General features: G+C 39.1%; 1 protein-coding gene and 1 long non-coding RNA gene across 2 annotated transcripts in view; one reads left to right on the forward strand and one right to left on the reverse strand.

Moving 5' to 3' along the window:
• Positions 1–311: 311 nt before the first annotated feature.
• Positions 312–16,108, forward strand: part of LOC102374298 (receptor-interacting serine/threonine-protein kinase 2-like) — a 22,383-nt gene continuing 6,586 nt past the window's right edge. Inside the window, exons 1-8 of the mRNA XM_014517684.2 lie at positions 312–658; positions 3,308–3,486; positions 6,912–7,065; positions 7,339–7,494; positions 7,688–7,836; positions 10,774–10,823; positions 13,493–13,654; positions 14,406–14,491. Coding sequence (XP_014373170.1) covers positions 641–658; positions 3,308–3,486; positions 6,912–7,065; positions 7,339–7,494; positions 7,688–7,836; positions 10,774–10,823; positions 13,493–13,654; positions 14,406–14,491 — 954 coding nt within the window. The 5' untranslated portion in view covers positions 312–640. The remainder of the gene's footprint in view (positions 659–3,307; positions 3,487–6,911; positions 7,066–7,338; positions 7,495–7,687; positions 7,837–10,773; positions 10,824–13,492; positions 13,655–14,405; positions 14,492–16,108) is intronic.
• LOC112549501 overlaps positions 7,848–16,108 on the reverse strand; it is a 43,444-nt gene continuing 35,183 nt past the window's right edge. The window contains exon 3 of the long non-coding RNA XR_003092927.1: positions 7,848–10,412. This is a non-coding gene — a long non-coding RNA (uncharacterized LOC112549501). The remainder of the gene's footprint in view (positions 10,413–16,108) is intronic.

Here is a 16,108-nt window from a genome sequence, read left to right on the forward strand (position 1 = left end):
CTAATCTTTCAAGGTGTTGAGCACCCTTCCAGTTCCATCAGCTTAATGAGAGTGCATACTGCTTCGCAATTAGCAATATCAGTTCTGTTATTACACTACCAGTTTCCCATCTCCCCCCTAACCAAATGTGTATAGACCACTGTGGAGTGGAATAAATTTCCTTCACTTCTATTTAGAGAAGCCACAAAGTTTGGATCCCAAAGCAAAGTAGTTTTGGGGTCAGCCCACTGTTATAGGGGCCAGTTGCAAACTCTAGTTCCAGCTCTGAATATTCCTATATTTAGATAGCAAAGGTGGAGTTTCCAGCCCCTTCCATTTTGTTGTTTTCTGCCTGTAGCGATAGCTGCAATAAAGTGACTATCAAACCTCACTACTTATCCGCTATTACTTCTTCATGCCTACTGCAAGCAATTAACTGACTTGCCAGATGAAAATGTAGACAACAGCAGTCACTAAGGAGTTACAGTTTGTACACCCAACCAAGGGAAATTTTGGATGGGTATAGGCAGCCAATCAAAGAGGAGATAAACAATGCAGCTGACTCATACTCAGCAAAGCTGAGACTGTGTGATTGCATTACAGTTTGAGGCAGCCTCGCAGTTCTCTGCAGCAGTCACACTGGCTCGTTCCAGCAGTCTCTATGCCCGTATTTCTGGAGGTAAGTGTCTTTTTCCAATGCTTCTTTTAGCTGGACATTTAAATATTAAATTAACCCATGCAAGCCTCTCTCATATGGAAAGAGATACCCTTATTCTGAATCAGCTATGAAAGTTGTTTTTTAAGTACCCTGCTCCTGCAAAAAAGGTTTTTACAGCGTTTCAGTTTCCCAGTTTCACGCCACTCGTCATAATCTCCCTTGTTCAAATTGCTAAGGCTTCCGGAAATCCTGGGTTAAAAGCTACACTTAAGCATTGGCAGGAAAATGATTCTGGATTTTAAAAAGGGAAGGAGTGAACTTCTGTGGTCAGGAGAACAGAATTGCTGGAAAAAAGCTCTCATTACCACACTTCCAATCAATGATCCTTGACATTGTACTTGGGGACTGATTTTGCCACTCTTACATTTGGTGGCACTTTACTCCCAGATTAGTCACCAGTAAACTAGTACTCCATGTGAGTAGGGTGGCAAGAAGTTGTGGGGGCATGAGGTCATCGTATGCACATCAATGTTTGCTACTAATAAAGGGCTGGTCTACTTATTTTTAAAAGAAAAACTTTTCTTCCAGCCCTGTTTGCTTATCACCTGGTGCTTTGGAAAAAAATGAGTGAAAACAAGTAACCATTCTGGTTTCACAAAACCTCTGCTCAAGGTTAGGTTTTAAAAACCAGAATGTGGGGGGGGGTTTCATATTTTATCCACGTTATCAAAGCTCACAAGAATTTCAATAACCAGTTTCAGTTTTATGCAGTTTCATATTAAACAGAAATAGATAAATTCAGCAGTGGTTTAAATCCAAAACTCGGTATTGAAATCCCCCCCGCAATATTTGGTGTTTTGAGAAAATGGTTCCAATTATGGTGTTTACAGATGGGTGAGATGATAGTGCTTTTGGTTTTGATCATCTTTTCCCAGAGAAACTGGACCTAAATTCAGTAGTAAGTTGGCTCCAGATCCTAATTTATACACGCTCCTTAAATCTTGAGGAATACATGGGTTTTGGTTAGCCCATCTCAGTTTGGAAGAGTTCTGTGTAATACTGCTTGTAAAACTACTGATCCCCACTGATAGACCCATGCCAGGTTTGATTTTTTTCCTTTACAAAGAAACTGTGAGTTGAAGTAGATGCATAAGGACAATTGGATCTTGTGCTTAAAATATTTTTCTGGGTGCCAGAGAAATCCTGTATATCCAAAACCTTTACTGTCAGTAGTAGCTGCCATCCAGCTCAACAATTTTTCTGTCCTATAGCCCATCTGAGTGCTTTGTTTGAATAGTTCCCTCAGGGATAGCAATGAGTGTTCTTCTATTTAACCTAGGGTTGTATTTCTTCTACTAAAAAGCAAAACTCATTCTGTTATATTGAACTAGAATTAAATTATGTCGGAGCTATTTAGGCCAGTCATTTAAAATATTTATCATCTTATTATTTGCACTATGGGAAGACCAAGACATACCCACTGAAATTGGCATCTCCTTGTACTAGATGGTGTAAATATGCATTGGGTATATCTACTCTACATATTGCAGTGGTACCACAGCTAAATGTTAATGAACTAGCTCAGTATCAAAAGCAATCAAGACACATAAAACAGAAATCAGTATGGGTGAACTTATTCTCAGAATTATCCTTTCCATTTTACAGATGGGGAGCTGAGTCACTGAAACATTAAGTGATTTGCTCAAGGCCACACAAGCATTTTGTGGCAGGGCTAGGAACTGAACTCAGACCTCCTATGTTCTAGCCTAATGCCATAACCACAAAACCATCCTTGTCCAACTCCTTCTGTTAAAATTAAGAGCAGCTATCCACCTATGCTCCTTATTCACCACTTAGTATGTAGGGCTTAGAGCAGTGATTCTCAACCAGGATGCTGGGGCACCAGTGGATCTTTTGAAGGTTGCCATTAGGAGTGAAGATGTTAAGTGAAGTGTTAGGAGATAAACAGCTAAACCAAGCAGACTCTACATATTTTAAAACATCCCCACATATCTTACTCAGTGCCGCTGGGTGGGGGGTTATTTACTCTAGAAATGTGCAGTAAGTTATATAGCATGTACATACCTTAGATGCATGGCTCTAGGGATGTACTATATATACACACAATGGGCCAAATTATCTGCCAGTTTACAGCAACAGGGAATTTGGCCCTTTGTTTTGTTTTGTTGACATATAGTTTCCTAGTTGGTAATGATAACCTGTAAAGGGCATGGCACCAGAAGTAGAATTCAATGGAGTATTTCTTATTGATATTTTTCCATGGGCTTTGGTGGGAACTGTATTTCTTTTCAGCCCAAAACTGTAAGTTTGTTAATTTTTTACTTCTACATATTATGACATCATCCTTGGAAAACTAAATATTACATTTAAATAATGGTCTACCCTTCCTACTGACTTTAATGGGAACTGGGAATACTACTAAACACTTATTTCACAACTCCCTATATAAACTGTAAGTAATCCTCAGGGCATCTCTGTGTTTTCAGTAACATTTGCCATATGTCTTTAAGACAATCTGGTCCAGCAAACAGTAATAAGAAACTTTCTGAATTCAGGTGAAGATTAGTTTGGGGAGCAAGGATTACTGTAACTTCACTGTCCCTACATAATGGTAACAAAAGCCCAAGCCTAAACTTCTCTTTTCTTTAGTTCTCCTTTCCAAATAAACATCAAGAAATGGCCAATCCAATGCCCATAACAACCCAGGAAGACCTGAGTAACCTTATTTTGACCAGAAGAGGCAGTGGCTTTGCCCTTAAAGCTTTTCATGTACCTTGGAAAATTAACATCTCAGTGAAGCTGTTGACAAGCCAAAATACAGCAGAGAGGTAGGTGCTGATTTTAATTCATCACATAAACAACTTGGTAAGATAATAGTGCAGTGATAGAATCAGTGTGGATTCTAGCATGCAGGATTCTCTGAACCCAATGTGCCTTTCCAAATTGACGATTTCCAGTTGAATATAGGCCTGATCCAGCAGTTATGAACTGTTTGTCTTATACTAGCACCTAAGGGTACACTTCTTACTTCAGCACTATACAAATGACCCCAAAGAAATAAAACGTGACAAGTGATTAAGTTTACAAATAGGAAGAATGAAGAGGAGAGAGCTGGCTTACAGTGGAGATAGGTATGTTTGCATATATTAGGAGTGCTCAGCCTTGGGTCTGCAGAGCCTTTTGATCCCCAAGGGTCAGAAATTTGGTGGCAAGCAAATAGTGACTATTAATGCTGCCACGCTTCTCCACCACCAAACTGCCAAGCCCCACAGGGCAAATTACATGACCCGGTGCACAGGATCCAGTGGGTGTACCAGATCAGATTCACAGATGGTATTTAGCCCATGACATATATTATTAATAACTATGAACTTCTTAATCATACATGGATGTCAGCCACCCACAAAACTCCCTTTTACTTCAGTGGCAATAACAGATAGATTACATCAGGTTTTCAAGAACAGGTCCATGTATCTCTAATGATGTAAGGCCAAATTGTTCTGGTGAATGTACCTGTTTGGTACCAGAGTCTCAAAAAGGAACTGAAGATGTGAACCTGCAAGTCTAACACAACCTACTCATTATCTGAGAATTATAGATTTTTAAGTGGCTCCGTAGGAGGTGAAGTTTAGCTAAAACACTCAGATTTTAAAACACCCCAATGGACTAGTTCACTCCATTAAAAAAGCAGAGATTATTGCAAAATCATATTTACAAGACACCCCTGAAACTTTGAGGATGGCTGTATCCAAAGGTTTCAGCTAAGCCCCTTCTCTGCTTTTTGGTTGCCTTTGAATCTAAGTTCTTTTATTTAAGAAATCCAAATATTCATCTTGAGACACAAACTATTCTTTCTTTAGTGATGGTCTCCATATGGCTCAGAGGGCCCCCAGATCCCAATTAAGTCTTTGGGAAGGCTTGGATAGAAGCTAGTTCAAGCCAAAAATGAATTACCCATGAATACTATGGGTAAAAGCAAAAAGAAAGTGGAAGTGCAAGAGCATATGTTTAATTTCATGCTTGAAAAACTCTCCTACCTGCACATATCATGTTAGTGTGCCATTAGTGCTGCTGGACATGCAAATCAATTACAAATATTGCAACTGGACAGTTTGATGCATGACTGCATAATTTATTTATTTGCATGACACAAATTATGCAAATAAATTAGCATCAGAATTTTGCTTGCCTTTTTCCTCCCACAGCCTGGCATCCTCAGTTTAAAGAACTTGTGCAACCCACAAAGTAATTTGTAAGCATTTCTGACTACAACTGCACTTCATAGATTTCCATGAATCATGTGTTATATGCAAAACAGAGATTACAACAGAGTTTGAAAAGTACAGGAACTATCTATAAATGGGGTAGGACTGCCATTTACAGCTGATATCTATAAATAAACCATCTATAAATGAGGTAGGACTTTAACCACATCTGTCAGCATAGTGCTTCAGGAGAAGGACAGGTAACAACAACCTCTGTGGCACTGGTAAGTAGACTGTATACTTGTCAATGGCTGCATCTACATGAGATACAAATATTATATGACTGTGCAGTAACCAAAGTTATTATACAGTCATGCCGAGGAATGGCTTTTTTGTGATGCCAACTGCACAGTAGCTCGTGACTACTGCGCAGTAGCATCGTGTCATGCTCTCTGCCATGTAACACTACTGCGCAGTAGTCACAGGCTACTATGCAGTCAGCATCTCGTGTAGATGCAGCCAGTATGAAGACTGACCGTCACATTCCTAAAAGGGAGTTTTTAAGAAAGCATCTTTTTTCCTTTAACAATAATAGGGAGGGTATGGGGAATTAAAGGGCTTTAGGATATTCTCTTGTTTCTTCCACCAGTAGATGTGGAAATTCAGGAAATGAGTGTCAGGTCATTGAATAGAGTCTTCTATATGCTCAGGCTGATTAGGAAACAGAAGTCAGTGGAGAGATTGCACACACAATTATATGAGGAGCTAGGGTGCTAGCACGGACAGGCATTGTTAGACCAAATTTTGATGTTCTAAATTCAGTTTTTACTTAGCCAAGCTCTGACTACAGGTAGTGAAACTGTCACTGAATTCTATGAGAGTCTAATGGTATACGAGATGAATAATCAAAAGATGTCAAGCTTTGTCCCATTACCTACTGAGATAACAAATGTAGACTAAAATATAAAAAATGACATGCTGTTGTGAGTCTATTTCTAGATGGTGTCTAATGATTGCTCCTTCATAGCTGAAGAGTTGTAGAGTTGAATCAAGATCCAAACATTGGAACAGTTGAGATCCAAAGCCAAACTATAGCCCCTTTCTCTATATGTATAGATTTATTTTTCATTCCCAAGCCCTACCTACTTAGTTCCTAGAATAATGACAGAGTGAAATCCAAGCCTACTGAAATAAATCAGTTTGAATAAACAGCACTGAATCTCTATTTCTGAAAATACTACAGAGAGGATCATATGCTTAAAATCAAATGCCCAGTATAAGGAATTAATCTGTAGTGGGAAGAGTTCATTTATTTTCCTTGAAACTCAAATAATGCAGTTTAGTGTCTCTGTTGTGTGGCTACACAAAGAAGGTACTGCCTGAAGCTGTCAAATAAAATCTTAATCTTCTAATGACAATCAAAGCAAGACTTCCTTTTTCTCCTGAAATATACCAGATTTGCACTTACAAGTAAAGACCGGTCTCAGCAGAAATGGATGTAATGCCAATGAAGTCATTAGGCTGCATTACTTACATCAGATCTGAAATTGGCCTGAAGGTCTTGTTATTACTCTGACAAAGACACCCCAAGACTGGCAAACCAGATTATAATGGAACAAGTTAGAATTTGCAGGGAGTCACATTGATAGTGCAAGAAAAAACACGAGTCTTTGGTGGACAGCAAAGAAAAAATTAATTATTTTACACCTATTTTTAATTTGGTTTTTGATGCATTTTAGCTTTCTGCTGTCTTTGCATTTTAGACCCGATTAAAAAAAAACAACCTCATGATACTAATGCAACTAATGCATGATATTAAAGCTAGCTTTCTTATTATTTTAAAATTAAACAATCACTTTGTGAAATATATATTTTAATATATATTGGCTTGGTAGCCAAAAAAACATTTGTTGGTATTAAACAACAGATAATGATGAGAGGGGAAACCCTTCCTTTTCCAGATGACAAAGGAACAACATTACCCTGATCCTGTCTCTGAAATGCACTTTATTGAAGACTGTCTCTAAATCTCTGTTATCTATCTGCAGTGATTTCAAGTTGCTGCTCCAAGACATAGCCAATACCCGACACATTCAATCTGAACATCTGTTACCTTCTCTTGGGATATACCAGTCTGAGGGACTTCTTGGGATAGTAACTGAATGGGCATGTAATGGATCCCTCCAGTCACTCATCCATGAGGTACTCCTTGGTTTTTGATTGAACTCCTTTATAGTTGCAATACTCCTTGAGAATTGGACCAGCCAGTGTCTAAATGATGGGCAATAATTTTGCTTAAGAATTGGAACAGCCAGTGTCTAAATGATGGGCAATAATTTTGAAATAGTCATTTTTGCCAATAATACATTTTATTTTCCACTTGGGCATTTTAATTGTTAATGTGAGTGATAATCACTTTAAGATGCTGAAAATATGTTGTGGAACACTATATTGAAATTAGTGTTCCTTTTTTAGCATCATTTGTACCCAGAATTACCATTTCCTGTACTCATAAGGATCCTGTCAGATGTTGCTAATGGACTGAATCATCTCCACAGTCTAGACCCTCCTCTTCTCCACTACAGCCTAAAACCCTCCAATGTTGTTTTGGATGCACAATACCGAGCAAAGGTGGGACCTTATTCATTTAGCTTTTTATCTTAACTATTTTCTTAATAGAAAACTTAGAAAATTAGTCAAACCCTGAAAACAGGACAATTTTACATTCCTGATTATTGATCAGATGTCTACCCTAACAAAATACCTGATTAGCATGTGATGCTGCCATATTATAGCTATAATAGCCACTCTCCCTTCTCTACAGATAACAGATTATGGCCTAACATACTGGAGAAAGAAGCAGCTGAGATCAGCCCTGGAGAACTGTAGCAATAGAAGCTGCTGGGATATAGTGTATCTCTCTCCTGAAATACTCAAAGGAGGTTATCCCTCACAAGAAGCTGATATTTACAGGTTAGTGGTTTTTTTCTTCTTCAGTGAGTCACAATTAAAGGACACATGATCCTTGGTGGCAATTCATGTAGCATTTGAAATGTTTCCTCTAAGAAAATATTATTACTTACAACAGAACACAACGTAGGACACAAGCTGACCTTAAAAGGTGGGTATTACATCCAAAGAAAAGACATTAAACACATCAAATCTGACAGGCACTCTACTATTTTTTAGCAATTAATTAAACTTGAAATTCCTAATTTTTAGAGGAAGTGATCTGTATGCAGCTTAATATATTAAGAATTAAGTGTTGATATAATATTAAGAATGAAGATTTTCTTATTAAGAAATAAAAATTAAATCGGCAAAATTTCAGCTTCAAAACATTAACACAGTAAAAATAGGTGCATGATTGCAGAATGCATGCTATAAAATATATTATCTTTTTAATGTAAATATTTACTTGCCTGCACTTAAACAATTCTCTTCTTGTACACTGCATATGACAAATCCTTAAAAATGAAATATCATTTTTTCTTCATTTTTTTCCATAAACTCCTTCTACTCAGACCAGGGACCAAACTTGTAACTGTCCTTGCTATATTAGATCCGTACCCCCAGTCTCTATGACCCAAACTTAATCCACCTACACAAACTGGCATGTGCAGTCCAAGTAAGTTAGGTTTTTGGATTTTTTAAATGAGGTTAAGTATGTAAAGATTTATTTTATAAAACTCAACTATAGGTCTAAATGTTAAAAGGTTTCCAATACCAGTGTCAGAATTACAGAAGCAAATTTCCATGCATATAATTACAATCCATATAATAACCTAATAGCTACTATTCAAACATTTGGATTTTTAACTGGGAACTAATGTTGGTATAAACAACCGTGCCCAGATTTAATTTCAGGCACTATAATTAGATACTTGGGTGAGGTCTAGCTAAAAATAAGAATGAGCTCTTTATCTTGACAATGTGGCTTTCTGGAATCTCTGATGAAATAATTCACTGTGCTTACTCACATGAGTTAATAACATTTAATTGAAGTGATTTACACGAATAATTAATATTATTTACACTGCCATCTTGTTTGTTATTTGGATGCGTCATACCTCCTTAAAATAGAACCTGCATGATTCTCTGCATGAATCACAAAACCTCAAAAAATAGCAACCCATACATCTGTGCACATATCTTTACAACTGATGCAGTAGATTCTCTGGACAAACTTTTTAATAATGTCAAATATGGCTAGCTTTCTAGTCTTAGAGCTTTTATCCTTTGTTTAGACAATTTCAACTCTTATTTCCATTGTCATAAAGGTAGACAGCAAGAATGAGTCATGCCATACATGTACTTAATGATACATAGGATAGGAATGATACGTTTTACTGACTGCAAAGAACATAAGAGACTCATGCTGGAAGAGAGGGGTGTTTACTTTCAGGTGGCATATTTCACTTTACCTTGTCATACCTGCTTAGAAATGACTCATACTGTCTGAGATAAGTGCATGTCTAGCTGTGATGTGGCATCAAATATACTTTTTGTTTTCCACTAACTAATATTATTAGGGAACTTCAAAATTCACAGGCCCCAGTGCCCAATTACATGGCTGTAACATGGCTGGGACCCGCAGTTTCGCAGCCATATAACTGTTGGGGCTGCCATTTTGAAGGAGGAGCAAAGCTGCCCCCCACACTTCTGATTGGCTGAGGGGTTCTGCAAGTCCCACCCCTCCCAGGCATGGATTAAAAACCCTAGCTGGAGATGCCTGGTTTGTTAATTCAGTAATTGTCACCCTCTTCAAGGGACCCAGGGCAATAATTACTAAATAAACCACCAGTTTAAGTGTGGCAATTAAATAGTTCCTGTACTCAACAGAAGTATGAAGCTGACTACCTAGCTAAAATAAAGGAATGGAGGCAATGATTTTTGAAGAATACAAACTGTAAATTTTATTCAAGAGGAAAATCAACAGCTGACATCAGGGGCTCAGCCTCTGATTTGCTCCGCTCTGCTCTGGCTGTCATTGTGCCTCTCAGCTCCCCTTCAGGAGAAGAGGACCTTTGATGGGCTTTTCCCTGATCCCTCCATCCTCTTCTGGAGAAAGAGAGATGGGAACTTTTCCCACCTCTCTCTCCCCTGCCACCGCCCCCCCCTCCACTTCAGGAGATGGGCAGTCTGCCTTTTTTTTCCCCTCTTTGCTCCCTTCCTCCCTCCCCCAACCCTTTGAGGAGACAGCTTTTTGCCAGCTCTTTGCCAGCTTGTTGAAAATAGCCAGTTCCCCACATTTTTTCATGAGGAACCGGCTATTTCATGGGAGACTGCCAATTATATTTCTGTCCCTAAATATTATATATTACACCAATATTTTTCCAGAAGTGAATGCAAGTAAAATCACTTGACTATTTCAGTGAAATTTTATATTTCCTAGAAATTACAGGAGAAAGAAAATACACTTAGGGGTTGATAAAAGTTCACCAATGTAGATAGAAAGATCAGCGTGTTCTGCACCAGCTTTTAGTAAATCAACTTTTCATTCCCCTGCCAGCGTGCTCAATACCACCATCACTTTCCATTTTCAGCTGCTGTAATAAAAGGGAAGAGAAGAATGAAAAGTTTTAAAGGCCACATAAGTAAATTAAGTTACAAATTTTTGCAAATAATATATCATGTTTAAGAGCAATCCTTCCCCTAAAACTCTGAAATACTAAGTTATGGCTGTTATCTTCCTTCCCCACCTCCACCCTGGTTTATTTTTTGGGAAACTGATGCAGTAATATGCAAAACAGGAAATCCTGTTAATTGAGAAAGACTTGGATAGATTTAGATGTAGTGGAAAGTGGAAAATGCCCTCCTTTGAACCAATGAAGTCATTCTTTCAGGAATAAACCACAGCGCAAACGTGGATTCCAAACTAACATAAACACTTTCCTTGTTTCCCTCTAGCTTTGGAATGATGTGTTGGGAAAGCCTAAGTAGACAGAAGCCTTTTGAAGGTATTTATCTCTTTCTGGTTCATGGCTGATTTTCCATTCATTTTTCCTTAGTTTTTTTTCTTACATTTGCCCTCATCTAAGAAAAATGTTGATAATGTCCTTTTTTTTGTTCAAAATCTCTATTATAATGCAGCAGTCCACAATATTACATCTCCTGTAAGGAGCCTTAGATCCAACAAAATATTCTTATGATTACAAAAGAAACAAATTTCTCTTTGAGGGCAACTTTAATGGTATTTTTTTTCCCTAAATAATATATACCCATGTTTACTGTAGTTAAGTGGTTATTTGGCATTTCTATTTATTTTTAAAAAAATACCTGCATCTCTTTTGTATTTATGACACCAGTGTTACAACACTGTAGATCTGCAAGGCCCTGTAGCACCATATAAGCACCATTACATGCACTAGGAATTATCCTCAGTTTACAAACTGAAAAATGGAGAAAGATTTGAGTGACTTAACAGAAAAATCACCCTGCAAGTCAGAGGCAGAGATAGAACCAAGATTCAGGTTTGCCCATTCCAATCCCACTGTCAATCACTGACAGCATGCCTCCCTTGACACACAAGAAAAATCCTTTAGCGAAAAATCCATTCTACCCCACCATGAGTTCTATAAAAGTGATATAATGTCATGTTGTAGCTACATGTCATGTTATATCTACATCCTACTGTGAATGCTATAGCAATAAAAATTGTTTCAGAAGTGCAAAAGAACATGCCTGTATCTTGATGAATAAACTGCATTACACTTGCTGCACATTTCTGTGTGAAAAATGGCATGCAGTTTAGCCATTTATGGGATTGTTTTCAGTACATGGTCCAATCAAAAGGACTTTCCTGGTTCCAGTGTGCGCTAAGAATCAAGCATCAATAGGCTTTGCAACCAGCAGGGATCTTTTCTTGGAAATTGCTTAATGTCCATTTGTATGAAACATGACTCTAAAATGATAACATTACAATTATACATCACCTTCCATCCAATTACTGTTTATACATGCACTGCTTCCTTATTAGCCTTGTTCAATTCACTGACTCTGGAATGGAACACAGCAGTCACCTAACGTGGTAATATTACACAATCCTTTCTGTAAGGAAATAAAAAGGCTAGTAGATCTCATTGAAACTCCAGAGAAAATGAATTATAGACATGATGTAATACCCCAACTGGACTGTGGCCAGGACATCAGGGCTAACAAATAGTCCTGTTCTTACAAAGAGTGCCCTGGGTATTTTAATGACCACAGATGGTCAGGATTGTGATTTTGCACCTCTTCAAATTTTCCTAGAGCTTTATCCACATAAGCATGGCTCCTGTAAAGTTCATCAATAAACACCCAATACATCTCATTCCCCATACCTAATGTTTCACAAACAAAAATTCTCACCTCCTCTTATGAAAGAAGATAAAAATTTTAGACTTATAGACTTCAACTATGTACCTACAAACAGCCATGTACCAAGGGAAGAGGGCAGTATGATATGCAACTATCATTTTGCAGCACAGTTCTGAGCTCTTGTGTGTATAGTACCTTAGTTTTACTGATTGTAGTTCACCTAACAGATTATAGCATACTCCATTTAACAGCCCAGGTTTGGGATTGAAAAAAGGCACTGACACAAACCTAAGCAAAGTTAATTACATTCAGAATAACCTCTCTCAACAGATGTCAATACTATGGTATTAGCAGCCCCAACATTGACTAGCTCCCATCATTTTCAACACATTTAGTAGCAGCTCCAATAGGAACTAGTGCTGGTAATTTTTAAGGCATCTAATAATCAGTTTGGGGGTTTAGTAAAGGAAATATAAAAAATGATGCGAGCTGGTCGGTCCTGGGGTGGGCATCTCTTTGCATCTTCAAGGCCTGAAAATAACTGCCATCAACATCAAAGCTTATACTCCATCAACATCAAAGCTTATACAAGCAACCCTTTGACAACCGCTTCTACTTTATTGTTTCCAATTTGCAGATAATCAATGTTTGTAATAATGTAATCAATATACATAACATTTGGAATGGCATTGTGTTATGTAATTAAACAAATTACATATCCAATATGGAAACAAGTTGGGTGCACTCTACTTGGTTTTTTATATGGCATTTCTCATGTTGAAGGGCAGGTAGACTACATGTTGAAAAGGACAGTAAAAATATTAGGTAAAGTAGAATGTCAATATTCATGAAAGACGATGCTTTCATTTTTACATTGCCATCTTGTGGCTATCCAAAGAACTCAGAATCTTGTGAACAACAGAATGTATCTTCAAAATGAATGCAAAACTGCAAGATAGAACTGTGTGCTTAGGCTGTACACACTTTAATAATCACTTTATGTACAAATCAGCTATTTGTGCATATGCTTTGCTGGTTATGCATATGCACCCAGTTATGTTTAGGCATAATCTTTATAAGTAGAAATAAATGGTCTGCTGCCACTGGGTGCATAAGGTATACACTGTTCAGATTTATTTAGAAGTATGTTGTTAGGTTTTTTGCTTGCTTGTTTGTTTTGTATTGTTTTGTTTTTTAAGTCTTTATTTTAAAATATACAAAACAATATGCACAGGTCACCACTTTAAAAGCATTTGTGTGTGTGTGTGTGTGTGTGCGCGCGCGCACGCACGTGCAGGATTTACACTAATATTTCCTTGTTCATTTATAGGCAAGAAAACACTGCTGAAGGTTGTGACAGGAGTTTGTAGTGGTCAGAGGCCTGTAACTGAAGCAGAGTTTATACCAAGCAGTTTGCCCCAGAGAAACAGGCTGTTACATCTGATCATTCTGTGCTGGCACCAGGACCCAGATTACAGGCCACATATGGCAGGTAATTTCAGCATCTTCCCTCTGCCAGTTGCAAATGCAAGCCACAGGCATATCCCAATGAAGACAATATTATAGTTTAACTTAAGTATATGATAAAGCAATCTGGGGACCATGACCATAATACTCTAGGATTTTTTTTCCAGTAAGGCTGTCTTCCTCCTCTGAGGTAGCCTGGCCATTTCCAGTTTCTTTATTTAAAAGTAATGTAGCAAATTTAGCAACATAAAGGCTGGGGACTGATAGCCAATCACAGTGTTTTTAAAAAGGTCAATTTACTTTCAAAATTTCTTATTTATAATTAATAACCAATTTCCTTTGGAACACTTATCACCATTGGTTAAGTCACTGAAGCTGTGCTGATTTACACTAGGCAAGAATCTGATTTCCTCTTTCTAGAAAGATAGTTCTGAAAGCTTAATAATAAACTATTGCCTGGATTTTCAGATTTGTACGCAAAAGTGTCCAACTAGCCATCTGGATATGCATTTACTGTGACCGCTTTCAAATTATGAAAAAATAGGTTTAAAATTATGCACATTGCTGAAAATCAGATCCTAAACTTTGTTTTAACACCAGATCAAAAAATCAAATATATGTATTAGGTAAAGGCAGCTTCTAAGTTATTCATTTAAAAAGCCTGAGGTGGCTGCTTCACATGATTGCACTGGAATATGAAAGTAAGTGGAAACACATCAATATTCACATGCTTACTTATTCAAATGCCATATTTAAAATATTTTTTCCTCCCACAGAATGTGCAGAACTCCTAAGAGGAATTCTGAGCACTTTTAGCAAGGAGATGATTTCCAATGCAATCTACAGTTTGACTGATACAAAGGTTAGTGCAAAATTCAGATTTGGTCCCATACGTGTCACCTGTGATTATTGTCTTTGTGATTATCATCTTCAGAATCAAACAGGACTCTGTCTCTCTCATTGCTTCAAAAGGTTATGCATGAAGATTTTAAGACCATTTAGATGGAGCTATCTAATTCATTTAACTCCTAATGATCCAAAATTAAATGCCAGCCTTAAAAGTTTAGTTCAAGGGTGCAGATAGAAGTGACAATTTTCACCAGATTTGGCCACAGAAAGCAGTTTATAGCCATGACCAAACAAGTGCACAGCTACAGACAGCTTAAAAAATGGACAATCTGGTGAAAATCTGAACCTTTGTTGCACAGGGGGGTCAAATGAAGACATTTCAATACAGAGCATCTTCTGTAACTTTTGTTTGTGCTGCCTGCCAGGGGGCTCCAATACACCCATCCCACCCAGCAGTGCTGACTGGGGGACCCCTAGAACAAGCTGCCTCTGCTCCCTTTCCCCCCTCCCAGCTGGCGGGAGTGGGGACACGGCGTTGCTGGAGAAAATTGGCTGCAGGCTGGTAGCCAACAGCTAGATTCCCCTCCCACTCCCGGAACCAACAGTAAACTTCTGTTTGTTCCAAGGGATTGTTGCAACTCAGAACACTTCCTGCAAAGCATTTTCAGTTACAGTGGGGAGCTGCACTTGTGTCTGCACCCCAAGATTCACACATGAGATGAGAACTACACTAATATTTGATCAATCTATAAAACCCCTGTCATACCATGCATGCATGGCAGGAGGCAATACTGTGGGATTGAGCATCAGATCCCATCATGCCTTATTGTCAATGCAGGAAAAGCCCAGGATCCCCCTGCACCAGCAAGTAGCAAGATCCCATGGATAGGACTCCCCTCAGCTCATGGGGATCCTAGCCACAGGAGCCCATGGTGTGCCCCTGCAGCTGAGAGCCCAGATCAGCTGTCAGGGCTCCCATCCAGGGGGCTGCACCTCAATTAATGGTGTGTACACTCAATTAATGGTGTGGTAGCATTTTTTGTAGAATAACTTGGTGGCTTATTCCTTGTTTTATGATTCCATTAACTGTTTTAATATGTGGTCAGGTTACAACTTAAGAGGTGATTAACTAATTTTAAATGTCTTAAGCAGGGGCGGGCAATTATTTCAGGTGGAGGTCTGCTTACCCAGTTTTGGCAGGCTGTCGAGGGCCGCGTGGGTAACCCTGCCCCTTGACCGGTGCTCCACCCCTTGACAGGTGCCCTGCCCCCTGGTCATAATCTTGGGACCAATGTCCCAGGGCCAGCGCCAGGGGGGCCCGAAGTGGGGCACAGGCTGGCAGGGGTCTGTGGAGCCAGGCTGGGCTGCACCCGCAGGGAGAGTGGGGAGCTGGCCTGACTTCATAGAGCCCCTGCCAGCTGGGACCCTGTGCTCTTACCGCCCTGCTCTGGGCCCTGCCGGCACTGGCCCCGGGACACCGGTGCGGGCCCCGTGCTCCCACTGGCTCCCGCACCTGCTCACTCCCAGTGCCCCCCAGCCCATTGGTACAGCGCACAGCCCTGACCCCCTGCTCGCTGGCAGGGAAGAAGCTGGGGCCGAGCGTGGGGGAAAACAGCCCCTCCCCCCCCCC

Source organism: Alligator sinensis, unplaced genomic scaffold (assembly GCF_000455745.1).
Source record: "Alligator sinensis unplaced genomic scaffold, ASM45574v1 scaffold97_1, whole genome shotgun sequence".
Taxonomy (NCBI): domain Eukaryota; kingdom Metazoa; phylum Chordata; order Crocodylia; family Alligatoridae; genus Alligator; species Alligator sinensis.